We start from the raw sequence: 27,480 nt of genomic DNA, 5'->3' as shown, positions 1-27,480 counted from the left end.
CTCCAAAACTGTTCTACAGATGTTCAAAGAAACCACGTGGCCATATGCTTTACTCCGGGGTAATGTGAGCGAGTGTGCACGCTCTTTCTCTGTGTGTTGGGGCTGTAAAGGTAGTTGACCATCACCCCCCAAGGCTGCTCTTAATCTGTCTGTTCCCACCGGTCCCCCGGGATCATGACTTGGTTGCCATTACTTTAGTGAGCCCCCCATCCACAGGGGATTACAGTTGTGTCTCCTGCTCCAGGCTCTGAGTTGATCCATCGTCTGCTGACTGTATTTAAGCGCTCACTTAATGTGCTAATAGTGTTAGACCGGAGAGATGCAGCAGAGCTTTTAACTTTCATCTTCTAAAGCTCTTTCTCTGGTTGGAAAGGCTGATTTCATGGCTACCAGCTAAGAGCCGTCGCTAATCACACAATCACCAAATATTAAATAAGGGTCTGCACTGGGGTTTACACATGTGCGTTGTGGTGTTTGGGCCCCACAGGCGGTAACCCATGAGCCAGGGTCACTGGGTCGAATCTCTAAACACACCATTCGTCTTCATTCTTGAATAGAGAAAATAGTGGAAGAGGACATTATCCTTTTCCTCCAGAGTTCCTGGGCTTTCCAAGTGTGTCTACATGTGAATGAGTGTTTGACTGTTTGTCCATAGCCTGCACTTGTGTTGCTAAGCAACCCAGTGTCTGCACATTCGAGTGGGGGTAGGAAGAGAGAGGAGTAGCAGGTCAACAGACACTCACCAGCGTCGCAGTATCTGATGGAGCTCATCAACAGCGCTGATGAATGAAGCTGCTCGTCGTCATTGTCCCCAGCTCTCGACACGAACGACATTCTTTGATTCCATAACGTCTGCATCACAGACTACATGCAGGGACCGCTGCTCGCTTATCTATTCTGTTCTTTGTAGAAGAATGATGGTCCTCCAACTTTTCCGGCACAAATCCCACTTTTGTGATAGCTTTTAGACTTTTTTCCTTGAAATTTGTAAGTCATTGATGCAGTTTTATGTTTTGTTATAGTATATGCAGAAACAGGTTGTTATACATGTTAATATGTAATCGCAGGTTCTGGAGCAGTGCCCTGACCATATGTTGATGGAGATAATGTGAGCTTCACGCCAGTGCAATGGGTCCAAAGTGACAGAGATGCTTGCCGGTCACGCTCCACTGTCACCAAGGTAACGCAACCGGTCTGAGGCCAAGTCACGGCTGAATGGCGTGGCTGCTGCGGGAGACAGGTGCAGGGTCAGGCATGAGAGGTTAACAACGACATGACAGGCAGGATTTACTGTACCTGCACCAAGTTGATGCAGGCAGGGGTGGAAAGGCTGGCCTCCAAATGGGATTATTATTATTATTATTATTATTATAAGGAGGTTTCTAATTTGAGAGGACGGTTAAAGAGTCGCGCTGGTGGCTCATGAAATAACCAAAATAATTTAGTTTTTTTCCCCATAAAAGTCTCCATTGTTTAATTAGGTAAATATACAAATAGACACAAGAATAGCAGCTACATGGCTTACATTGGGAACAGTGGGTGGGCTTAGAGGGGCTTTGTGGTAGATGTTAGGCTGGTGGGGGGCAGTTAGAAGGGCAGAGCTGTGTGGATCCTTGCCCATCATTTGTAATTTATGGGTGGGAGAAAAATGATAGCGACAGTCTTGGAGTAAGTCCGATAAACAGCTCTTCCTGATCCCTGCTGTGAGCGGTGGGAGGATGTTGGGGGGGTGGGGGTAAAGCCTGGTGGCAGACAGCCAGCGGTGGTGATGGCACCAACTGTCACTGGCAGCTCATCACTGTGTGTGAAAGCGTGTAAATTTCAGCATTGCTCTTATTTTATCCTTTATGATTCCCTCTATAAGGGCTAGATCTACTGGCATAGTTCCACCCATCCATCCAAACATAAATTCCTTTTATATCCTTTATTTTAAAATGCTAACTCCTTTGTTGCTAGTATTGGTCATGTCTGATAACATACACGTTTAAACATAGTCAAGGTTTTGTGTTCTGCCACTGGGAAATTTTATTATCAGCTCAACCCAACTAGCCAAATTAGTTGGGCAGGAGTTCTGCACAGAGACCAGTTCATACTCGATGTGCGTCCACCTGTATTGGCCCCTACAAGGGAAAACACTCCCGTATTTGCCTACCCTTTTGAAACCAGAAACTCAGCCCATCTTAATATAGTCTATGTTTCTCTTGCATTATTTAGAACCTTATAGGAGACTCCACCACTTCCGCTCTGCCTCCCACTCCTCCATCTCTCTGCTTCTTTAGCATATTTAATCACCTGCTGCCTGTCAGTGGCCGGCCTGATCGCAGCGCTGCAATGATTGGCTGTGTGGAGGGGTGGGCGGGGCCTACACGACGCATCACACCCGTACCAGAGCAGCATCACAGCTCCTCACTCTCTCTCTCTCCCTCCCCCTCTCTCTACCTTTCATACATACGCCAGTGCTCAGACTGCAGCAGAACGCAGAACCTGAAGGATTTTCCTCCTCAGATTGGGACAGAAACCTTAGAGAGCGCTACACCACGGAGCAGAGGAGTACCAAACCCAAACCACTGCAAGAGCGAAGGTGAGTGTGTGTATCCGGCCGGTGTTCAAGTCGGTGTGTGTGTGTGTGTGTGTCCATCCATGTGAATTCACTGCAGAAGAAGCAACACTGCAGATACACCAACCAGAGGGTCTACCCATCCCTCTCCCCTCCCCCATTTCCTCCTCCTCTTCTTCATCATCTATCTTAATCTCTTTTGGGGTATACATTAAGAATTAGTGATTTCAAAGATGGGCCGTGTGTGTTTCTGAGGGTAAATTGGTTTGGCCAATCCTGGGTGCAGCAGCTGGATTAAAGGATTTTCCTTTTCCTCACAAGGCTTGTGTGCACAACCCATGACTGTCCATCACTCCTTTAAACAATTTCTCTAAAATAATCCTGTCCTGCAGGTCTGCATCTGGATTTTGGGAGTGGTTTCTGCATAATATCCCTCTACGGGGCCAACCCAGTTCCTGCGCCGCTGCCCCTCACCTACGTCTGAGGTTAGGATGCCCGGCTCTGCGCCCCTGTGCTGAGGAGGCATTGGCGGGCAGCAGTATGGGCACTGTGCTGGCTGACATCCCCACCACCCCCTCCACCACCGATCTACCACCGCCACGCTGCCCCACCGAGACGGGCGCTCCCCTCACCCCTGCCGATGGGCGAAGACACTGACACCACCTCAACGCTCAACCACCGCGGCTTCCTCCCTGACCACAACTATGTGACTGAAGGTAAGAGGAGGACGAGGGCTGCCTGAATCCATCTTGGTGTTGCAAAGTGTGTGTTTGAACATGCCTCAGTCTAAGCTTGCTTTTCACACCCTGTGTGTGTGTGTGTGTGTCTAAATGCTTTTCTCTGAAACAAAATAGGCTCAGCCCAACTTGCTAATCTTCTGTAAGCTCTGTGTTGATCTGTTTTCAGACGTCGTTACAGCGAGAACTGCATAATTAAAACATCTTAAACAGGGTTTCCTCTCCACCTTCTGCTTCTTTCTGTCCTGTACTTTTAGTAATTCATTATAGTCTTTTCTTTAAAAAATATTTGGCAATGACAATCTGTTAATCTACACTGCAGAGGAAATCAACCATCAAAAGGCGTGTGTTATTGCAGTTGTGCGTCAGGACAGCGTTGGTTTTTCTGGCATTTTAAACACCAAGTCCAGGACCCCACGCACACACACACACACACCACACACACACACACACACACACACACACACACACACACACACACACACTGCTCGTCATATTCTCCTTTTTATTTTAAGATACTGCAAATATGCCAATTACAGGACAGCATTATTACGATATGTGGCTCAACCTTGGCCTGTGGTATGTACTGTAATTCTGCCCTTGAGGTCTGTTTTAAGTGTGTTTATAGTGAGGTGTTTTTTTTATATACTACCAGGTACCACACATGTCACCCTTTGGGAAGGTCCATATTGTAGCATCACATCAGGTGGGGCAGCAAATTCCTTTGGGCATTTTGTAAAAAGATGGATTATCACCCTCTTCCTTCTAATCTCAGTTGAGCCACTAATCTCATCTAAACACAAGAGACCTCGCTGCCTGTCTGTTTATCCCTGATCTGCAACCTCTCAGACCAGAACACCAGTTTAACATTTAGGGGTCATTTACGTGCTCTGTACCCATATGTGTTGCTCTGGAGAGGAAATTATTCTTCCTGCATCTGTGCTGTAATATCATTTCCCTCTCGCAGAAGCCCACATTGTTGTCACTGGGGACGTGTTCTGCTGCCTGTTGAATGCGTATGTGCGTGTGTACCTACACCGTGCACGGCTTCACACGCCATTGTGTCTTTGTCTCTGCGCACCGGGGCCCATCTTCACTTACAGACATACAAGTGTGTTTGCCCATTTCAGAAAAGGATTTTGAATTACTGGCAGAAAATCAATCTCAACACCATCACTAACCCCTATCAGTCATGATCGCCATAGCAACAGACCGCGATGATAAACATGCCTCCTTTCATGCTTGGCTGATATGAGTGACAGGCTGTCTCCGCCCACCCATAATGGCAGTATTAATTATTCGGCACATCCAGGGCAGACAGTCATTATTCAGGGTGAATTGCTGATCAGAGGTCACGCTGAATTGGACACGCTGAGCTGAACACGCTGGGCCTGAATGGGATTTAAACCACACAGAGGGCGCAATCAGCCCACCGAAAGGCAAAATCTTGCAAGACTTCCCCTGATGACCCAAATAAATAAAAAGGATTTATTTCCTGGCTCTTCAAAAACACCCACACCCACTCCCTCCACCTTTTCTTTCATATTCACATCACCTCCTGTCCTCCTCCCTGTTTCCCTCCCCCACAGCCTACCTCCCCTCTCACCCCACAGGCCCTTTAATGCAACTTGCAGCACTGCCCGGTGCTGAAGTGGCATGTCTGCCAAACAATTATTCAACAGTACTCCAAAGGCTGTTCAAGCACAATGTGCCTCTGTGTGTGGACAGTGAGTGTGTGTGTGAGTGTGTGTTTGAGAGCAATGTACAGAGAAGCAGTAGATTTTTCTGCTTGGCTATATCCTTTTAGCTGTCATGCGTCTTTCCGTTTCACATTTATATTTATGTCTGTGTGAATAGTGTGTGGCTTTCTTTTGTTTTCCCAGGTGTGTGTATGCATGGGTGTGTGTCTGCAGGGACTGTCTGAGTGTGAGCATTGAGGGTGGTGGTGGGGGGGATACATACATACATAACATTGTGTCTGGAGACTTCCCGTAGGGATTTCCTTACCCTTTAACTCCAGCAGAGGATGGATGCTTAACCCCCCCCACCCTTCCCACCCCTATCTGTATTTGGTTTAAGGATGGATCAAGTAACCGTTTTCTTAAAAACCCCAAATGACCGTAAACGTCCCACGATGTTGCCATGATTTCACTGTTTTGACTGTTGCCTACGGAAGAATGGACCTGGCGTTCTGTAACCTGTGATGAGTGTGGTTAAACTGACAGATGGATGGATAAGCGTGACACCTGTGTGAGTGCTCACCTGTCTGGCTATCAGTCATCCTGGGAAACTGTGAGATCTATTTCCACTTCTACCCACAGACTGCTCTCTCCCGCCTGTTTCTTTCCTTCCGTCCTGCGTTGCTAGGCTGACGAGCCCGTCCAGTGAGTAAGGTGTAGTAACCCCCACCCCTCCTCCCTGACTTTTCCCTCTGCTCTTCCTTGTCGCCCATCTCCCACCCTTTCCCTCCCCTCCATCCTTGCTCCTCTTGCAGGGCTGCTCCTGGCTATAGCCTGAAGAGCTCCGCCCATCCCGTCCACCCCTCTCCACCCCGGAGTCCTCCCCCAGGATGTTGAGCCCCATCCAGGTGCTGTGCTCCGACATCACTACCCTTTCTCTGGAGCCTGAGCCGTTCGCCTCATATACTGAAGGTGTGTGCTCTATCCTCTTCTATCCCGAAGGACAGATCTGTGTCGCACAGATGTGTCACATGACCCCAGCGTGAGGGTGCGGGCGGATGGCGGTGTGTCATTAGATGTGTGTGTGAGAGGAGTATGAGGTGAATTCTCACGTGAGTCTGGATGTTTTAAATATCATCACTTTGTCCCCGTCTCTCAGCCTCGTCTGCTATTATGCCTCTATTTTTGTCACATCTCTTTGATTTTGCTCGCTGCCGCGTGCGTGAAGATTCCTTTAAATAGTCTGACCTGACGACACCCCCATCTCCAGCAGCACTTACTTGTATGAAGACACTAACTTTTCCCCAAATTGTACTAAATCCTCTATATATTTTTCAGCATTTTGTTGATTTTCTTTGACAAAGATGGAGAGCCAGTTAATTCACTGATGTTCTTTGAACACAGGAGAATGATGACTCTCTAGGATTCATTTTACACTGATAAGAGCACTGGCGGACAATGAAAAGATCAATTATCTGTATCTGGACTGAAAATGCCTGATCAGCATATCTCCATTCTGCACAAAGAGATGAGAGAGTTGTTCTAAAATGAGGCTAAAAAACCTAAATACAGGATTACATGTCGGTATTTATGAGTCGTTGCTTCATAATCAGACTTCAGGGTGGCAGGGTTTAATACAACTAAGCCCTTAATATTTATTTAGGTTACAAACGCACAAATCTGTTTGATGGCTCGTATAGATCATGAGTGAATCCAAATGATAGTGAGCAGATACAGTATTAGAATCCATTCAACCAGCAGAGGTCTTCGCACATATGAACCACAGTTGTGTGTGTGTGTGTGTGTGTGTGTGTGTGTGTGTGTGTGTGTGTGTGTGTGTGTGTGTGTGTGCGTCTAAATGTTTGTGTGTCACCATTACGATCACACCAGCTCTGGCCATTGTGTCCATGCCTGTTTGGTGGAAACGGCAGGTTTCCTGCTGTGCCGGGCTTAGATCGCGCATATCTGCGCGCGGGATCCATTAACACAGGGGTCGGCAACCCGCGGCTCTTTGGCGCCGCCCTAGTGGCTCAATGGAGCTTTTTCAAAAATATGAAAATGGAAATTGTTTTAATATAATTACTGTAGGAGGAAAAACGTGACAAATATTCTTAAAGTTTTCCAATGCTGTATAAATGTGTATAATAAATATTTAATTTCAACATCTTATTATAATGGAAGTTAAACTCAAAGCGCCATCGTACAGCAGAGCGGCCACGTGGTGCGTCATTCTCCCCAGGATGCACTGCAGGGAAAATCACTCACATTTCATCATGAGCTCTTTATGTATTTGTAGCCCACTTATCATTTGGAAAGTAGGTAATACAGCTAATATAGACACTTACAGCATGTGTTGCCTTTATAAGGCTTTTAATTTTTTGCGGTTTTGGTCCAATATGGCACTTCCAACATTTTGGGTTGCCGACCCCTGCACTAACACAAACACGCAGTTGTTGTTGTTGTTTTTTTTTGTTTTTTTTTAAGGATAACACCAAAAACTGCAGGATAGGGATCAATTTAACATTTCCATCTGGCTGTCTCACCCTTCTCTGCCTCCAGCCCATTTATTTCTCCACGGGATAATTGAGTACACACACTTGTCCACACGTACACACACATACACGCACGTACACATCTCCTGCTGAGCGGTGGCTTGTCTTTGCTTTTAAGGAGTGTGTGTTTTTGGCTGCGCTTTAATGGCCTGTGTTTACCCAGACCTACAATATCTATAATTGGGACTATAGGGCGTCTGCTCCCTCCCCACTCACTCTCCTCCCTCGCCTAGGTTTGTAACCACAGATGAGCACAATCTTTGAAGTGTATCGCTGGCTTTAATCCACTCGTTATTTACTCAATGGGTGATCTTTGAACCCCTTCTCTTGCTACATCATAAATTAAAAACTGATTAGAATAAGACAAATCCCCACAAATGAAATGGTAAATAAGGGCTGCCTCATCCTTTTCATGTCAGTTGATACATCGAATCAATGCTCCTAAATTGTTAGCGATAGATTTTCTCACTTCATTTTCATCACTCAGAGATATCTGTTGGATAAATTACTTCATCCCTTAACAGATGATACATATTACTTTCTTCTCTATTGATCAACTCGCTGCCTTCAGCACTCTGTGTGCACTTGAACGTGCACGTTTATGCTTCTCTGTGTTGGGCTGAGGTTGTTTTGTAATAACACAAAGCTCTAGACTGCAGCGTCCCTATGACACAGCTAAAGTGAGGTGCACCCTTAGTCCACACTGTGATGCTAGCATATCGCTCTTGAACCTAACAGATGCCGGCACACAACGGTGCTGCTATTTTCTCTGTAGTAAAATATTTGTTTCTGCAGTTGGTTCTTTTTTTTGCATCTCTTTTTTAAAATCCTCTTTTGAGAGTATAAAACAGACGGATGACTGTGAGCTCTGTGTGTGAGGGAGCGAGAGAGAATGAGGGCGTCTCAACCACTAGATAACAAGGATCCAGGTTGTGAGTGTGTTCCATTTCCTTTCAGCAGCCTGGTGTGCTGCTTTTTGCTTTGCTTGGCACTTTCTCAATGCACCAAGTGTAGAGACACTGATATTTTTATCTGCTGGATTTCTGCTGGATACATTTACCTCCTTTGTTTGATCCCCCCTTTTATTAATTGGTCAATGGATACGCCACAACACCATAATTATTCCACCACATTTATCTTGTGAGGATTCCACTTGCTCCCTCACCTAGAATGCCAAATACAGATAACCGCTGTTGCGGGTTGGCTCAGCCTGTTACCACGGCAACCGCTCAGCCGCCTCCGTTACGGCATCCCTCTTACCTCCACCTCCCTCATGGATACTTTCACCGGCTGCATCACGACCACTACACGTACTCGCTAACCTGCAGGCAGAGTGCTGGGGGGGTGATTGGACAGACAACCAGAAATGAGAGGAGAGTGAAATGGGGCAAAAGAGAGCGACCCTGAGGATGCCAGATGAGGGACGGCACAGGAGCACGTGAAAGGAGGGAAAGAAATTAAAATGGTTGAATTGAGAATGTACAGGAATGGTGGTGGTGAAATGCGAAAAAACGAGGCTATTACCCATCTTCCCTCGTCATAAAATCTCCTTTAAGGCCGCCATAAGCATAAGGATGCATCAGCTTTGAATTTCCCTCATAACAAACAGGTCTTCATTTTAATACCCTTGATGTTTATTGTCTCCCGGGGCAGTCCTTTAAACCTTTTCTAGCAGTATAGTAGTAACCCTGTTGGTGTAGATTTTGGTCTATTTGTGTAAAATGTCATTTTTAATTTGACTATTAACATTTGCTGGTACATTAATTATAATCTGATCATTAGAATTTTTGTTATTAAGTGGTGTTGTTCCATGGTGAGAAAGGGATTATTAAAAAACAGAAAGATCAATCGTTAGATTCTTAGCTAAGTATATTGTAACTACAGCTAGCAGCATCATCTAACCTTGCATAAATACATTTAATCAGTATGTGTCCAAATAGTTAAAATAGCCAATGGCAGCAGTTTGCTCTGGGTGCCTGGATTTGATTAAATGTTTTTGATCTGAAGTGTTAAACAGATGCAAAATAAAGTATGTGGCCATAGTTTAATGCTAATTTGAGGCTCGTGAGGAAAGTGACATCAGTGACACTGACATTTTCCATCACCTGACCTCTCACAGTCGTTTCCATCCCTCGTTGGACCTGTTGTGTGCTGGCGGCGGGTCAACAGTAAATGCTGAGCGGTTAGCTCACAACACACTCCTCACACTGCAGGTGTCACTGAGTCACGCTGTGTTGGTGCAAGTTAATGACGTGGACATCGTCACAAATATTTGACTGATCTCAGATGATCTGCATAATGTTGAAGTGAATCATCACCTGCATTGTGTGTGAGTGTGTGTGTGTGTGTGTGTGCGTGTATGTGTTTTCTGATTAAATGGGCTGAAAAAACATGTTTTTCTTTTGTTTAAACCCAAGAGTGCTTTTAACTAATCTTTTTAATGTATACATTTATTTGCATACTTCCTGTAATGTTATTGTGTTCCCGTTAACTGGGTAAATGCAATAATACTATTAGTTTATTATTTTACTGTAGGATAAACAGATTATATAAATGAGTAATGATGTGTCCTCTCTCTCTCCCTCCCCTCTCTCTCTCCAGCTGATATCATCTCCACTGTTGAGTTTAACCACAATGGAGAGCTCTTGGCCACAGGAGATAAAGGGGGCCGAGTGGTCATCTTTCAGAGGGAACCTGAAGTAAGCACACACCACCAATCGCTAACAAACATAGCATTTTCACTCTGCGTTTAGAGGAATCTGCCATCATGCACAGTTCTCCTGCAGCTCCAGTCAGATTGATTGACAGACAGGTGATACTCCTGCTGTGATGGGCAGCGAGTCGCCTTCTAATTTCCTCACATGATCAAAGCCACGGAGACCAGTGGAGGCTGCCCACATTTATATCCATGTGCATCTTCCTTTTCACAGACTAAGACTGAGCCATTCTCCCAGGGAGAGTACAATGTCTACAGCACATTCCAGAGCCATGAGCCGGAGTTTGATTACCTTAAGAGTCTGGAGATTGAGGAGAAGATCAATAAGATCCGATGGCTGCCTCAGCAGAATGCTGCACACTTTCTCCTCTCCACAAATGGTGAGAGACCCCAGCTACTCGTGTATTCCACAGAGCAATGTGAAAGATGCCCCTCATTCATAGAAAAATGCTTTTCTTAACCCAGTTTGAATGTTTATCGCTGCATTTTTTCCCTTTTTCTTTTCTTTCACGTGTTCTTCTTCTCAGATAAGACCATCAAGTTGTGGAAGGTGAGTGAAAGAGACAAGCGGCCGGAGGGATACAACCTGAAGGATGAGGAGGGTCGCATCAAGGATATCTCCACTGTCACCTCTCTACAGGTAACGCCTCCGATATCTGCCTCGTCCATCTCACTATCTATTCAGCTGACATGCTAAGACGCGCACGCAGCCGTGCAACATAACTGGGTCAGTCGGTACAGACGGGTTTGCGCGTGCCAAATTAGGTCACTGGCACAATGGTGCATATGTGCATGTGTGAAAATTCTAGTTCCATTTGTGGGGACGAACAGCAACACAGCTGCACCTGTTTAGGTTTTATGCACATAAGGATACATTGTAAATCATGCATTGCTGCTGTACTGCATTGTAAACAGCAAGATATGGAAAAGTGCCCAGTTAGCTGTAAACTATGCAATTAATCACTCTCGACTTAAGTAAGTCATGGCAGTAATTAATCGCCGATGTCTAAGGATGCAGTAAATACGGTCGGGGTGATTGAAACTGCCCACGTCTTCGTTGCTGTCATTCAACGGTTTGACTGCTGTTCTCAAGGTTCCGGTCTTGAAGCCCATGGACCTGATGGTGGAGGTGAGCCCCCGGAGAGTGTTCGCCAACGCCCACACCTACCACGTCAACTCCATCTCTGTCAACTCCGACTACGAGACCTACATGTCGGCCGATGACCTGAGGATCAACCTCTGGCACCTGGACATCACCGACCGCAGCTTCAGTATCCTTTGTTGGTCACCAGGAGGGGGGAACCTCTCGCCAGAGCCTGTTTAATATGGCGGGCAAACATTCTAGCAGATGCAGCGAGATGTTGCTCACTGTGCGTCAATCAGCGCCTGCACTTGGCAGATTACAAACCCATTTTGTTGTGTTTAAATTGTGAAAATACACTGTTGGGGGAGGGGGGATATCATTCCTGAGGAGCGGCGACGTGGCTTAATGAATAATTCAAAGGTGGCATGAATTTTTCAGCCCCCCTCCCCATTATAATCCAAGTCAGTGGGATGGAGTAGAGTCATATCTCTGAGCCAGGCAGGATTTATAATATTGCAGTTTATATGAATATGGATTTATTTTCTCCCAACGACTCCCCTGGGGTAACTTTATATTGGTTAGCTTTATTTCTTTTGTAAATTATTTACATTGTGTTGGATAGATTTACATACAACCGTGATCCTGAGTGTGTTTCCCCGGGAATTCAAGCTCGGCCCAATGCATCTGAGGAATGAACTAGTTCCAGACCCACTGTTGTTTCTCTGAGTGATCTTTTCCTCAGACATCGTGGACATTAAGCCAGCCAACATGGAGGATCTGACCGAGGTGATCACCGCGGCAGAGTTTCACCCCCACCACTGTAACCTTTTTGTGTACAGCAGCAGCAAAGGCACCCTGCGACTCTGCGACATGAGGGAGGCGGCGCTGTGTGACAAGCACTCCAAATGTGAGCCCACCTGCCGAGAGACACGCATCCTCATTTCATCTCACCACAGGCGGCCAAAAAGTTGAAAAGATCTGATTGTGATATCCATTTTTTTGGCGTGTTTTGGCATTCGGGACCATCATGCACCTCTGCCGATGGGGGAGTAGACACTGAAATCAAAATGTACACATCAGTACATCAAATTAAAATCAGACGCCCTTACATTTTTATTTAGTTCTGGTGGACATGTACATGTAAGTACGCCACACGTGCATATTAAGACTAAAACAATTATGGAAACAAAGCCAGTTTCTGTCAAATTTGTGGCAAATTAAATTGAATGAGACCAGAGTGAGGATGTATTTTCCCCCTGAAGAACTGGCAGTCCGGTTGCATGACCCTTAAAATCCGATCATTATTCAATTTCTGGATCATTCAAGTCATCATAACCGAAAGTGAAAGGTCATGAGCCATTTTTTAGGGGGCATTTTTTAGTCTAAAGCAATAAATAAAGCCCTTTGCATAGCTCACCCTCACCATCTCTCTCTCCCTCCCCTCCAGTATTTGAGGAGCCTGAGGACCCCAGCGCTCACTCCTTCTTCTCTGAGATCATATCTTCAGTGTCGGATGTCAAGTTCAGCCATAGCGGTCGCTACCTGCTCACCAGAGACTATCTGACTGCCAAAGTGTGGGACCTCAACATGGAGCGCAAACCTCTGGAGACATACCAGGTGTGTGAACCATCACGTGGCACAAGGAGTGTGTGCTCCTGTGCTCGGCCGCAGCCGGTGATTGGAAGTGGAGAGCGTGTGTTTGCTTACTCAAACTCCACAGAACAAAAAGTCACGCATTCAGATGATGCGCTATCACATTTATGCTCAGATATCAGGATCACAGTTGTACGTGTGTTCACAGCTCAGTGAAGGCAAATGGAGCAGCAGGCTCGCACTTTAATGCTGAGTCGTATCAGGTTGGCTGTTTTTTAAATGTTTTTCATGAGAAATTTTAATATTTTGGACTAAAGCTTCATCTTCTTGAAGTATTTTGATGATTGCCATCCAATAATAGTCCTTAACTAAAGCAAGGATGTCTTCAACCTGGATACAAAATGCAAAAATGATAGAAACTACCCCAATTAACTAGCTAACCCTAAACTAAACCCAGTCATAATCCTCAGTCTTTTGAACTTGTGGGGACCAGCCCAAATGGCCCCGCTTTAAAAACATATACTCACTTTGCTCACAGAATGATGACTTTGGTGCTCAAAACGTAGCAAATACAAGAACACACACATTTCTGAAAAGGGTTGAATGGAATGATCGGCAAATACATAGTGTGCATAGTGCTGAATAAACAAGCTCTGGCTCCTATTGTGAACACCTGGAGGTGTCACAGCAGATGCATTCTGGGTGTGTGTGTGTGTGTATGTGTGTGTGTGCGCACTGATGCTATTTTTAGGCTGCCGAGCCATAGAAGTCATAAAAATAAATGAGAAAAAAGTGAAACATTACACGCCCACCCCAACACCTAGATCTGCAATGCAGCACAGAGCAAGGGAGGGTGTGTGTGTGTGTGTGTGTGTGTGTGTGTGTGTGTGTGTGGTGTGTGTGTGTGGGGGGGGGATGTTGGCAGAGCTATGAGAGGTTATTAATGAGGGGGATTAGTGATGACTGGTGACCTGTCCAGTGTTCCTCTCTCTGCATGTCTCCTGGGACCCCCCCTCAGGTGGTTAACAGAAGACGGATAGATGATTTCCAATTGCTCTGTTCATCTCAATACGCGCTGACCCACGAGGGATTGTGTGACTGTTATGAATCAGACATCGCGTGAACCTGAGGAGGGGGAAAAAAGAGGCTATGCGTCCAGCTCTGGATGGCAGTTTGACAGCATATCATTTCACCCTAAGCTGAAAGCTCCGTTGGGGGGGGGGGGGGGGGTTGATGTACAACCTGGCGCAAAGCTCAGCTTCACTATTTATCGATTGAGAGGTGACTTTATGGAGAATGTGGAAATAGCAGACTAATACAGAGCTCAGAGGATGGAGGCGCGCCCCCCCCCCCCCCCCCCCCCCACACACACACACACACTGCTGACAACAGCAGGTTATAAAGGAAACACAAAGGAGGCGTATGATTTTCCACTAAATGTGTCTTTACATGATTTAATATTGTGCCCTCAGAGTATTTAAGTGTCTTTCTAGGCTGGTGGATCCCTCACCTTGTTCTTTTTCTGCTTTACCACTGTTATTTAGCAGTGTTCCATATTTGTGCTGTTTTGTGCATCACCTGTGCCAATCATGATCGGGCTTGTGCTCTCGTAGGTGCACGACTACCTCCGGAGTAAGTTGTGTTCCCTTTACGAAAACGACTGCATTTTCGACAAGTTCGAGTGTGCCTGGAACGGCTCAGACAGGTACCGAAGCTCTAACTTATCTCCAAGTGATTGTTGTGTGTGACCAACGGGGCACGGCAGCTGATCCGCTCTCTGTTCCGCTCAGTGTCATCATGACAGGAGCCTACAACAACTTCTTCCGCATGTTCGACCGGAACACCAAGCGCGACGTGACCTTGGAAGCGTCGAGGGAGAGCAGCAAACCCCGGGCCGTCCTCAAGCCGAGGAGGGTCTGCTCCGCCGGAGGAAAGCGCCGCAAGGACGACATCAGCGTGGACAGCCTGGACTTTACCAAGAAGATCCTCCACACGGCATGGCACCCTACTGAGAACATCATCGCCATCGCTGCCACCAATAATCTCTACATTTTTCAGGACAAGCTGAACTCCGAGATGCACTAAAAGGAACAGCTGCGGATACAAGTTTACACCTGATCACACAATTATACTAGAATGTACAGTTTTGGACCCATGACCACAGGAATATGCCTAACACACACACAAACACACAGACTCACACGATTTGACACACTTCCTCATTTCCCCCCAGCCACCCAGAACTGAAAGGACCTTGAAAGGGCTCAAAAGGGAAATGGCTGGATTACCCGGTGGATTACGGATTGTAAAATAGTGACTTTCTTGATTGTTAACCTGCGGATTGTGCTCGGACGGGCTGTCGTTTGCTAAACTGAGTGTGATGACAACAACCTTTTTGGTTTGGTCTCATTTTCCATTCACCACCTCCTCTCCACGGTGCTTATGTTCCCATTCTTCCCTTCTTCCTCGCTGGCTTTTTTTTTAGTCCACAAAAACCTTCGTGGTTGTCAGCCAGTGACACTCATGTCACATTTATGTTTTCGTCCCCAACCTCTGATTTGTACCTTCTTCTTAAAAGAACGGTGTGTTTTATGTGTGACAGTAAGACGGGGAAGGGTCAGGAAGAGACCTGTTAACAGAGGACGTCTTCTGTCCAGAATAACAGCGCTGACGATGAGGACAAATGCGACCGATTTCTCGCTTCACCTCAGTTTGTGTTCTCCTCACTGGATGTCAATCAAACCATATAACACATGATCAAATTATTTCTACAATCACACAAGATGCTGCATGAAAACCCAATTTAGCCTTGGTGTTTATAATTCACTGACTTGGCTGCCTTCTTAACCATTTAGATCCTGGCTGTACAAAGGCTTCAAAGGCCCCGTGCAGCATACGTAGCCATAAATGGCCGAGCTCTTCTACCTTCATTTGTGTCCCTGGACACTTAAGCATGTTTACCAGTGTTGGGCTCATACACATGTACTTTATGAATGAAGATGTGCGGAAAGTCCCATTTCGCAGCTGAAACTATGACCAGGAATGAGGAATATTTTCAGTAATGTTCTCTAAAACATTAAAAAAATAAAATAAAAATCAAAGGGCCTCATTTATGTCTGTATATATCAACCGGTTTCCTTTTTTTCTTTCACCTTGATAATCTGATGGTGGACTCCATCGTCCATGTCGGTGATCGCCTCCAACGCCCACGCAAGAGACATGGTGGTTTAAATTTCTCATCACTATCCTAACATGCAGATGTATTTATTTTTACACACTTTATTCTTCTATCCCACTCTGTCTTTCTGGAAAACATCTGTTGCGTTAGATCCACATTTTGAACTTTTGCTGGTTCACATATTTTAATTTTAATGAATGTTGATAACCGTCAACTGGACAGTTACATAAATGTTTTTTCTGAATAAAGATTTCAACAAAATTGCATCCAATGGGTGTATCCTTATCTTTTTAAATATATATTAATTGATTCTATCTAATAATGACCTAAGTAACTATTTCCATAAATGGTATAAAATACAATTAGGTGCTTCTAAATTACCCCTTTAGTGCCACCTTGTGTTTTTATCCTGTAACTACAAACGGAGAATAATTGCTTAAATGAAAATATCAAAACTCCTTATCTTTCACTGCTATTTTCTGACACAAAATCCCAGCATGAAACATTCACTTTACTAAAACAAGGACATTCACTCTTTTTCTTTGTAATGACTTCATGTGTAAGAGTATGCTTCAAATTTTGAATGCGTTTAAAATGAACAAGATGCCATTTACATCGAAATAAGAGTCAACATGAGTTTTCATTACATTTATGGATCACAGAGGTCACTCAATAGCAGCATAATTTAAAATCAGTGTGGGATGGAAAACACTATATTACAACTCTGCCCAGCAGACGAAGAGAGGAGACAGACAGGAAAAAAAAGAACCAAGAAAGTGTGCAGAGAAAACCTTAATAATTTATTTATAATAAATAAAAACTCACATGCTTCTGTCTATTTAAAGAATTTGAGGCAAAAGATGGCTGTTTTCACTTTAAAGTCAAAGCACTTGAAAATCATTTCTCCCTGGGGAAAAATGTAAGTGTTAAATGTTGTCTGGACCTTTATGTTTATGTTTATTTTTTTACAAAGGACAAATGAAACAAAAATATTCTTATATGCCATTTTGAGTGAATGAAATGTCAAATTGTCACAGTTTAAAAGTCTTAATTGCTGTTTTTAAAAAAAACATTAGTGTTGGGCTGTTCCTTCATACGAGTCTCTGTGACTTCAACAGTGACAAAGAAAAAAAAAAGCTAATATTGCATTTTTGTTGAGGTGCTGTCATTAAATAATCCAATTTAACACATTTTGGCGTAAAGGCTATAAAGCAAACGCTCTCACAATTAGCAATCTAATAGTCCGAGCACCACAAATTCTCCCTTAAAGCACTAAAAAATCATTAATGTGCAATTATTATCGATCTTCCAAAGAAGAATGATCATTACTGGTGAATCACATCATTGCTCAGTATGATCCTCACCATACTTCTTGTTTTCCTACAGGTGTCTCTGCCATTATCTCTCCTCCTGGACCTCGGTCACTATTTCCAGCCCCGTCTCCGAGTGTTGCGTCAGCTGAGCGGTCAGGAAGGGGTTGAAGAAAAAGTCAAAGCCAAACTGCATGGCCTGCTGGGCAGTGCGCCTCCAGTCGTGCTCGATCTTGTACTGTTTGCGGCTGGTCACGCTGGTGTCGCCGCACGACAAACAGTGAATCGCTTTCAGTTCAAACACTGGCCACTTGGAGCCTAAACGTCCCTCTAGGATTGTGCTGAACTCCACCACGCTTCCTGCTTTTAAATGTAAAAGCACACTCTTGAACTCATTGCTTGCCTTTAGAACGATGTCCTTGGTTGCGTCTTCGTCTTCTACGATCGTTCCATTTTTGGTCTTCCTCTCTAGCGGCATACCCATGGTGACTTCGAATTTATAGCGGTCAAAGCGCTTAATGTGACACTCGTGCTTGGCCAGGCTTTTCAGTTTGCAGAGAGGGTCTTCTGCAGGTGTGGGTGGGGCGGGCAGAGGCCGTGGCTTGCCTGTTTTTGTTGCCTCCTCACACAAGGGGTACGGTTCCCCATAAAGACACCGCATCCAGTTCCCTGCAAACACTGGCATCAGGTTGATCACCGAATGCGGCCCGTTCTCGATATCGGTCACACGGACATACTTGAAGCGTCCGGTCCAGGTGACGCGGTGCCCTTCGAGGTGGGAGCAGAGAATCTGAGTCTGGGCCATGTTTACCTCTTTCCATGCCTGCGGCCCGCAGAGGTTGCTGTATTCAGGCCACGTCAAAGTGGAGTTATATACCTTCATGCCTTCAGACCTAAAGATGTACATCCAGCAGAAGAGGACCACCACACTGAGCCAGACCAGGATGAGTTTCACAATGCTACTCCGTGACAAGGAGCGCAAAACCACGATGGGATTGAGGCTAAAGCGGGTCCAAAGCTTTAAAACTACTGGCACAAAGCATAATGTCAATGTGACAACCATCTTTGTCACCTCCAGGGCCAGAAACCATTGCAGCAACTGAATTATGAGCATAGCAACCAGGCCCAGGGACAGTATCGGCATCGCAAAAATTAAAAGGAAGTAGCCAATACCTGTGCGAATAAGTCCTATAGCAGTGGCGTTATTGAAAAACACCAGGGTGAGTTCGCACCAGGTGAAACAGACAAGGTAAGGCACCAGGCACAGGTAGGTGCCTTTAAAGCCTCTCAGCTGGGCCATACAGAAGAGCACATAGAACAGGTGGCCGTACAGTAGACACGGCACCCCCAGGTTCAACACCACTATGCCCCCTAGAGGCACAGCGAGGAACGTCATCCCGAAGATCCTCAGGAACCAGAAGGAATCTGGCAGGAGCAGAGTGAAGGAGCACGCTGCAGAGAGGATCTCGGTGAGGAGGGCCCTACGAGCAAAGAGCTGAGCCGAGGCGTGGAGGCTGAGGAAGGCGGTGACGGTGAAGAAGAGCGCAACAGCTGTCAACTCAGAGCAGGGAATCCAAGATTTTTCAGCGACAGGGAAGGAGAAAACCACAAAAACCACTGAGAGCAGGAAGTATCTGAGAAGACAGACAGGAAAGACATTCAGCATGCAGCAAGAGCACGGCAAACTCTTCCAAATAAGTATTTATATTTCAATTATCTCTGTTTAATTTACCAGACCTCCCTTTACATGCATTGCATGACATTACTACACAAGGAAGACCTGAACAAAGCAAATCTTAGTTCAAATGCAAATAATGAGGAAACGGAAGAATTCTGCAATTATGTAGATTTGGGTAAATATTAAATTCCTTACAGGTAAGGCTCCAAATGTGTCCATCCAAAGTTGGTCTCAGCCTGTTCAAGATCTAAACTAGGTTCGAAATGACTCAGCAGATTGGTCAAAGCCTGGAAATTTTCCCAGGCTTTTGAATTCTGCAGGAGAAAATGTCTTTGCTTTACTCTTCAGAAAAGTAAGAACGGTAAGAGTCAGAAAAACAACTAATTGAAGACGACATGGTTTGATAACCACTGACCTGAAATACCCGCAGGGTGCAGATAACCATGGAGAAGAAGGAGAGGTAAAAAATCAGCAGAGGGATGACGAAGATAAAGAACTCGATTGTGAGGTTGGAGATAATAAAGAAGAAGATGAGTGCGTTGACGTGGTGTGTGGGGATCAGAGCACTGAGCCACTGCATGCCAGCCCGCGACGCCCAGTCGATGAGGTGCTCCTTGATCTCCAGCAAAGCGTAAAGGGGGAACTTAATCATCTAACGGACGCAGAAAAAAACAAATTCTTTAAGCGGCAGATTCACTGTAAGGAATGTCTTGGACATTCGTGACATCCCTGCAGATTCCCACCTTTTGCTGCAAAGGCAGCTCATCTGGATTTCTCACAACTTCATCATCGTCATCATCATCATCTCCTCCTGCCGCCGCCATGACCGGTGAAGGTGCAACACCCTGAGCATACTTCTTAGTCATCTCAACAAAGTCATCAAGAGTCAAGTGTGAGCTGGCTGAAAACACACACACATACACACAGGAGACGCATTAAGTCCGGTAAGAAATAAACAAGATTGACTTTAAAAGCAGCCTACAAAGGAGGAAACATACCCTCACTAGTGACCATCGTCTCTAGGATCCTCCTTTGTTTCTTGGCAGAGCTATTTAGTGGGCCAGAAGAGGCTGGTTGCCCTGTCAGATTAAGAAAAAATATATAAAGTAATCCTTACTTTTTAGTCTCTTAAAAATTATACAACTTTTTTGTTTTTTTTAAATCACACCTGGCTCTGTGTGTACGTGTTCAACATTCTCTAGCATTTCAGAAACAGCCACTGTCTTCTTCTTGTCTGGGTTCAACTTCCAGTACATGAGCAGGGCTGCTTTCCTCACTCCTCTTTCAAAACGTGTCTCTGTACACAATTTCTTCACCTCCTCAAAGTTCTCTAGAGTGATGCCTGAAAAACAGAGAGGATGGAGTGTGGGCTGAAGAAGGGTAACTTTTAATGGTGCTTTGCAATTAGCAGTGTAAAACAAACAAACAAACAGGTGGAGACGTTTGTACCTTTTCTGTCTGCTAAACACTGCTGCAGCAGCTTAACGGCTTCTCTACGACCTTGTTTAGCGGCTTGGATAAGCCACGTGACTGCTGTACAATTGTTCAGCTCCTCATCGCTTTCTTTTGCCAGCGCCAGGAAGTAACGTCCCATCTGGATGAAGAGAAACACATACAGTTCAGTACGAAATGGGCTGTCTTATTAATGTATTAGTATAAAATAAGAGTCAACACGCGTGCGGCTTGATCAATGAGTTGTGCACACAATATGTTAATACTGCTTAAGTAATTGAATGCTGACTTTGGTCTGTGCTTTAATATCTCCTGACTTGGCTCTCTCTTCCAGGTCCTCGAAGCAGACATCATCTTCTGGCTCTTTAGGAAGAAACAAAATATTATTTTGAAACTTGGCAGAGGTCTTGATGGTTATTGAAAATAATAAAGATACAGGTCAGATCAGGCACAGATAGTGCACAGACTATTAATTAAATTATCTAGTAGAATATTCTCTGCTCTGCAAGGGAAAATGTCTGCTTTTTTTTTTTTCTCTTGCGTTCTTTTTAAAAAAAAATAGCAATTCAAATTGCTTATGCAACTATTCAACATTTTGTGAAATAATTATCAGTGACAAAACATTAAAACACGTTAAAAACAACCATATAGAGCAAGACAGACATCCATTTAGGTTTGTTGGTCAATGACGGGACAAGAGTGACCCCAGAGCAGGAACCTGAGCCAGGCTATTCCCAAAACAGCTTCTGCCCTGATAAGATTGTCCTCCTCAACTCTGCTGGCTATTCATATTCGTCTTAATCCTCTCAAAAGCACAAACATTCAAACACAAGCGCATCTTATTTTTATGCAACAATTCATAATTGTAACATGCTTCTAGAAAAGACTGTCAATTATTTTTAAAGAGTGATTAGCTAATCATTGTTATGAAGACAACTCTTACAAAAAGTAAAGTTTGGTTGTTTTTAAAAACAAATGAATCTTTGCACTTGTACATATAGGATTCTGAATTCCTATATTCCCTGTCTGTCCCTGGGAGACAAATTAGAATTAGTTGTAATACAGTAACTCATAGTTATTATGGTCAGCCCAACCCTAACTATTTGCTTTCCTAACATTGCACAGAGGTAGAGACAGTGATTGCACTCTCTGAAAGTCACTGAACTTTAGTGATTATAGCAAAAACAGCAAAGAAAGATTGTGTCTCACCTGGTTCAGGTGTAGGATGAGACTGGGAAGGTCTTGCAGTGGCTCCAGCAGGTGTGGAGTCAGTCGGGGCATTTTCGGTCGCTGCATTAAGCTGAGATCTTCCGGCAGTGGAGGGGCTCCTGATTGGCTGGTGGAGAGGAGACGCCGGCGGCGTCGGCAGGGAGGAAGAGCGAGAAGGAAGAGGTGGAGAGCGCCTCGGGGAGGTGGTTGAGGGAGAGGACGGTGAGGTAGGAGGTGTTGGCATGGAGAGTTTGGGTTTAGGGAGGCCTGAGTTTGGTGAAGGAGGGGAAGAAGATGAGCTGGATAAGGACGAGTTTGGCCTCATGATGGAGGGAGAGGCGGGACCAGACTTTTTTGTTGCTAGGTCATCGTGAACTGGTTCCATTACTAGAAAGGACACTGGACACAAATCAGACCATTAAAAGATATAACAAAAACTGTACGGAATCAACAGATCACTAGGCAGAATTCCTTCTCATGGCAAAAAACCCTTCATAATATGGTTAAAAACAGAATAATCAAACAACGAATAACAAATGATGATAGATGGATAAATAGATAAGAACTATTTTCTGTCATTGGTCTACATGTCGGCATATATAAACAACCAAAAACAAAACAATGACATAGAATAAATCTAACCTGGTTTACCGAGCCACTGATATCACCTCTTTGTTTTTCGGTGACTAAGCTACCTGTCGCTAAAAGACACGTTTAGTTTTTCCATAGTTAACTTTAATAACACGTTCTGACGGTTGCGGCCAACATTGAGCTTTGACATTGGCAGCTAAACTGGGGAGGGAAATATCTTTACTGTCTTGCCTTACAACGAGATGGATCCAGTTGCAAAGCTGGAAAACCCCTTGGCCAAAGGTTGAAAAAACAAGTGGACCGGACATATATTCTCCCAATAACAGTCCCAATAATTTCAACGTATTTGAATGCAAAACAACGTTAATTTATTGTAAGAAATGACGTAGCTAAGAATAGCCAGTGGTTATGCAGCTAACGCTAACAATATATGTTAACATTTCTCGTTCGCTCACCTTTGATAGACAAATAGTTAATACGAAGGCCCAAAGTAAAGTACCTCGATAATTGTATACCAATTTTTTAAACTATCCGCCATCCAAAGTCATTGTAGCCTTCTTCACTTAGATATATATATATATATGAAACAAGAACAAACTATGGGTGACCCAGGTTGTGTATAGTCAAACTCCAGCACACAGAACTATCGTTCCAAGAATTAACGCCCACTTCCCCCTACGAGTGATTTGATTGGACAATAATCATTTTTCCCCCCCTATAATCCATATTATTGGTTCTTAGACAGGAAGTTAGAGGTTCTCAGGCAAAACTAATCGATAGTCGAATCACTTTCTCGCTCTTATGAGGGCTTCTTTCCAGGAGGTGGCAGTATCTCTAAACAAGTATCTATCTATCTATCTATCTATCTATCTATCTATCTATCTATCTATCTATCTATCTATCTATCTATCTATCTATCTATCTATCTATCTATCTATCTATCTATCTATCTATCTCTATCTATCTATCTATCTATCTATCTATCTATCTATCTATCTATCTATCTATCTATCTATCTATCTATCTATCTATCTGGTTGGCTATCCAAACTGAATTTATTTTTCTTTTTTATGAGGATATTGTTGGATGTGAGTATCTATTAAAAATTATTCATTTTAGGGGGCGTAGTTTCCTTATCTTCTTCAGTTTAGTCTGTTCAGGTCGAGTCTGTTCAGTTTGCCACTAAGAACACTTGGAGACAGACTAACCAAACAGATTAAGGCTCCAAAAAGGGGGGCCAATGCAAAAATGTGATTAGACAATTAAATGACTTTCAGCAGGACCTGAGGGAAATAAGATTATTTACCACACTGTGGGAACTGAAGGAAAGGAGGATTGTGAAATGAGGACTGTAATTGCAGTTGCATTGAAGTAGTTACGTAAATGACTCATTTTGTAGATTACAAAAATCCTCTTGAGAGGATAAGCAGACCCCTGTACTGTTTTTGTTCGTTCACATCCAGACCTTAAATTTCAACAAGCTGTTCTGTAAATGGGTTTAGTGGCACAACCGCTCACTATAGTTCCAAATTGGGCAAGACTGGTAATGTGATTGTTGAGGCCAGGCGTTTGGCCAAACAAATCACTCAGCAAATTGTGCCGGGACTCCATTTGAATTTTCACCACATGGTTTGAATGGAAAAGAAGACAAGGACCATTGTTTTTTTTTGGGATGGTTGTTTTCTAATCTCAAATCTGATCACAACACCCTTTGTAGCTGTTTAAAAGATCATAACAAACAGTATATGTCTAAAAATATCTACTATAGTAAAAAAATAAATATGTGTGTGGCCAAAGCAACCATTCTGCTGAGGCCATAAAGTTGGATTAATTTCACACATTCGCTTCATTTTTTTAATGCAGGGTGGTTCTTACAGTTTTTCTCAATTGGTTTGGTACATTTCTCACATCAGAATTGAAATTCTCAAAAGTTCTTATTCAATTGTCACATCATCATGCCATTTGTGCAGATGAAAAAGGCAGTTTCTCATTGCATTGAACAAATTGCAAATGCTTTTGTCCATCCATGCAAATGATTGTGTACAATTCTCAGGTTTTTCGTACATTATCAATTGCTTTTGTCATGCTAATCAAAATGCTTTGTTATAGGAATCTATCAAATAGTCTCTTTCCCCAAAACATTTAGGCTATAGTTCATCATATAAGTCTTCACATGCAAAATGATTTACCAAGCCATCATAACATGTCAAGCATATATACATTTCCATAGGACATTTGTCTGTAAATATGATCTAAATTGGTAAATTCCTCCCAGGTGAATCTAGACTTTCTCTAATGAAAAGAGTTGATCAACCAATGATCAACAGTTTTCTGAATGAGCTCAAGGGAGCGGCAAAGGGGTGGCAACATAACTATGTGTGCCGCAATATCAGATAACGGTGTGCTGACACACATTCCACTGATGGGTCCATACAACTCTGAACGTCTAATAGCATTCCTAGACACTTTGTACAGGGATCATATCCTAGGTGGCCCAGCCGAGAATATGGCCCAGCCCAAATATGCCATAATATGGGACAATGTAAGCTTCCACAAGTCAAACCTAGTAAGGCAGTGGTACGCAAACCATAACAGAATGGTGATGGAGTTCTTACCACCATACTCCCCATTCCTCAACCCTATTGAGGAATTTTTCTCAGCCTGGAGGTGGAAGGTGTATGACCGAGAGCCACACACACAAGTGACCCTTCTGGCTGCAATGGATGCAGCATGCCAAGACATTACTGCAGATTCCTGCAGAGCATGGATTAGACATGCAAGAAGATACTATCCACGCTGCCTTGCATGGGAGGACATCAGGTGTGACGTGGATGAGAATTTGTGGCCTAACAGACAGGAACGGGAAGAAGCTGAAGATCAGGATTGAGATTAGAATTTGGGGAGTTGTTCATATTTTTTTGTTTACCTACTGTATGACCTATGTTTATATTTTTGACCTATGTTTACTTACGTATTGTATTTCACCTTTGTTATGTGCAGTGCTGTCTTTTTTTTTTCTTTACGCACTGCAATGTCAATGTTTGCCAATAAAGAAGTCATTCTGTAAATGTGAATCTTGTCTTTTCCAATCAATCTTACACATATAGATTATATGAGGTCAAATGTACAACACTTGTCATCACACCTAAACCACATTTTACATCAACATGTCCCTTCAAAGTGCACTATTCAATTGCCAACATGACTAATGAATTTGACTGTCTTATCCGTACACAATGACACAATGATTAAACATTCTGATGGCACTGACAAGTATATTGACACAAAAACTTGCTTTTGAGGGATGGACTAAGGATTTTGAGCAAGAGACTGGCTTTTGCAGGTGATCCACGGTGTTTTGCTATTTGTTCAAACTGTTTTGAGAAATGCACTTGATCTTCTGCAAATTGCAAGAATGATTGGAAAAATGTACCAAAGTGATTGAGAAAAACTGTAACACAGTAAAGAAATTCTCTAAGAAATGAATTTGATACCTCACCTAAGCGCTACTGTTACAGGCTCTTGCAAAACTAGTCATTAATTGTTGGCATTATGTAGTTTTAGGGGGAAATTTCCTTCATTTAGGTTTCAGCCATTCTTCGGCTGCCAGCTCGTCCTGCTCTGCTGCCATTTTGAGGTTTGACTGGAAAAGAATTTGAAGGGGGAGAGGTTCATAAAAGATGGAAAATATGAAACATCCTGTGCATAGTGGGTTTCATTCATAACTTTACTAAGTCCACAGTCTTTGTGAAAATTGAATTTCTTTGCTTTAAAGGGGTTTCCCTACATTTAAGTAACTTAAATAAAAATATTATTTTGAGGGTAAAGGATACTGTTGCATTTCATTAGTTAAAACACAGTTTTTTCAAACCAAACACCATTTTTCTTTTTAACACAATGTATCCTTTAATATTTCAAAGTCTGCTCCCCAAGCCCTGGCTGCAGCAGACTTAAAATTTTAAATAAGACAGAAGCTCATTTACAATGCACAGTAAAGCAGATACAACAGTGTGTAGTAGGGATGGGTGGATAGAGATTTTATGTTTTTTCCTGTACTGACTCATGCACATAAAGCTTAACTACCTTCATATGAACGTGTTACATCACTCCAAACACTCAGGAGTGGGGGCCTTGGTTACGTGTAGAGAATAATAGGTCAGTTTAAATACAAGCTTGAAAAAATGCTAAAAAAAATGCTGACAGTATATACCTATACCTATATATACATACACACATCTGTACACACAAATGCACATTTATATGCATACACACATACACACACACACACACACACATATATATACACACACACATATATATGTATATATATGTGTGTGTGTGTGTATTTAAATATACACACACTGAAGGAGGCAGTCTGCTCATTTGACTGTTCCCTTTGGGAATATCACAGAAAGTCTCTGGATGATAAAATACATTAAAGCTGCCAGCACTCATAAATATGTTAAGCTTATTATGGATAGCACATATGGGTATGCAAAAACCTAAGATGATTATGTACAGTTAATAAAAACAGGGGGTACTCACACTAATCATAACCAACACAGTGGTCATCCAGTGGTTGACTCTCTTTCTCAATAGTGCATCATAGATTTAGAGGCTTAATTAGAATTATCTTGTTTTATAAAGCAAAATCACATCTCAAAAAATAAAAAATTCTAGAACCTGAGAAAGACCAAACAATATAGAAATAACAGGTTCTTGCTTCTTTGAGTTGGTACAAAAAAACCTATATTACAAACACATTAACTGTCATTAACCAAGACCAAACAGGCACACATCCTTCCTCCTCCAGCTAATCAATCTCTGCCTCCAACCACAAGCTGATTATCACTTAACGGTTATTGTCCTTACCAGGAACCCAACCACATCATTATTTAGGATGTTTCAGGGCCCACAGGAAAAACACCACGGAGTTCTGAATTACAGATGATTGGATAAACTCCTCAAGGAGGGCATGCTATAGATGTGTATGTGCTCCCTTGCACTTCCCATGGCCTGCTGCCCTGCAGCAATGTGCTGCATATGCTGCAGCCACCGGAAGCTCCGATGTGCTCCTGCTTACTAATTGCAGACAGGCTGGAGCAGCGTGGAGCAGCACAGACAGGCAGCTGTGCATAAGTAAT

The 27,480-nt window shown here is 43.6% G+C and overlaps 2 protein-coding genes across 4 annotated transcripts; one reads left to right on the top strand and one right to left on the bottom strand.

The window, feature by feature from the left end:
- Window positions 1-1,067: 1,067 nt before the first annotated feature.
- On the top strand, window positions 1,068-16,362 carry LOC130531201 (serine/threonine-protein phosphatase 2A 55 kDa regulatory subunit B gamma isoform). Of its 3 annotated transcripts, XM_057043067.1 has the most exons (12): window positions 1,068-1,180; window positions 2,458-2,581; window positions 2,950-3,273; window positions 5,789-5,945; window positions 10,127-10,224; window positions 10,456-10,621; window positions 10,769-10,881; window positions 11,335-11,512; window positions 12,068-12,232; window positions 12,773-12,942; window positions 14,532-14,623; window positions 14,709-16,362. In XM_057043067.1, the coding sequence occupies exons 4-12, from the start codon at window positions 5,864-5,866 to the stop codon at window positions 15,001-15,003; spliced, it is 1,359 nt and encodes a 452-aa protein (XP_056899047.1). In that variant the 5' UTR covers window positions 1,068-1,180; window positions 2,458-2,581; window positions 2,950-3,273; window positions 5,789-5,863; the 3' UTR covers window positions 15,004-16,362. The 3 variants fall into 3 exon arrangements, with proteins under 3 accessions (XP_056899047.1, XP_056899049.1, XP_056899046.1); XM_057043066.1 differs by lacking the exon at window positions 1,068-1,180 and having other exon boundaries at window positions 2,422-2,581; XM_057043069.1 differs by lacking the exons at window positions 1,068-1,180; window positions 5,789-5,945 and having other exon boundaries at window positions 2,421-2,581.
- On the bottom strand, window positions 16,182-22,720 carry wfs1b (Wolfram syndrome 1b (wolframin)). Its single transcript, XM_057043065.1, has 10 exons — window positions 22,388-22,720; window positions 21,746-22,144; window positions 20,826-20,899; window positions 20,534-20,678; window positions 20,253-20,426; window positions 20,083-20,163; window positions 19,828-19,985; window positions 19,500-19,736; window positions 19,280-19,398; window positions 16,182-19,040 (listed from the first exon to the last, which is right to left on the bottom strand). The coding sequence occupies exons 2-10, from the start codon at window positions 22,128-22,130 to the stop codon at window positions 17,495-17,497; spliced, it is 2,919 nt and encodes a 972-aa protein (XP_056899045.1). The 5' UTR covers window positions 22,131-22,144; window positions 22,388-22,720; the 3' UTR covers window positions 16,182-17,494.
- Between the last annotated feature and the right edge of the window lie 4,760 nt (window positions 22,721-27,480).

Source organism: Takifugu flavidus, chromosome 9 (assembly GCF_003711565.1).
Source record: "Takifugu flavidus isolate HTHZ2018 chromosome 9, ASM371156v2, whole genome shotgun sequence".
Classification (NCBI taxonomy): Eukaryota; Metazoa; Chordata; class Actinopteri; order Tetraodontiformes; family Tetraodontidae; genus Takifugu; species Takifugu flavidus.
The sequence above is the reverse complement of the archived record's forward strand: the minus strand, read 5'-3'. Positions and strand labels throughout refer to the sequence as shown.

What these genes read in the sequence shown, in the direction of transcription:
- LOC130531201 (XM_057043067.1), top strand. Translation starts at nt 5,864, where the DNA reads ATGTTGAGCCCCATCCAGGTGCTGTGCTCCGACATCACTACCCTTTCT. An exon ending in GTGTGACAAGCACTCCAAAT is followed by an intron (nt 12,233 to 12,772) that starts GTGAGCCCACCT and finishes CCTCCCCTCCAG; the next exon opens with TATTTGAGGAGCCTGAGGAC. An exon ending in GCCTGGAACGGCTCAGACAG is followed by an intron (nt 14,624 to 14,708) that starts GTACCGAAGCTC and finishes TGTTCCGCTCAG; the next exon opens with TGTCATCATGACAGGAGCCT.
- wfs1b (XM_057043065.1), bottom strand. Translation starts at nt 22,130, where the DNA reads ATGGAACCAGTTCACGATGACCTAGCAACAAAAAAGTCTGGTCCCGCC. An exon ending in AGCTGCCTTTGCAGCAAAAG is followed by an intron (nt 19,737 to 19,827) that starts GTGGGAATCTGC and finishes TGCGTCCGTTAG; the next exon opens with ATGATTAAGTTCCCCCTTTA. An exon ending in ACACATTTGGAGCCTTACCT is followed by an intron (nt 19,041 to 19,279) that starts GTAAGGAATTTA and finishes CTGTCTTCTCAG; the next exon opens with ATACTTCCTGCTCTCAGTGG.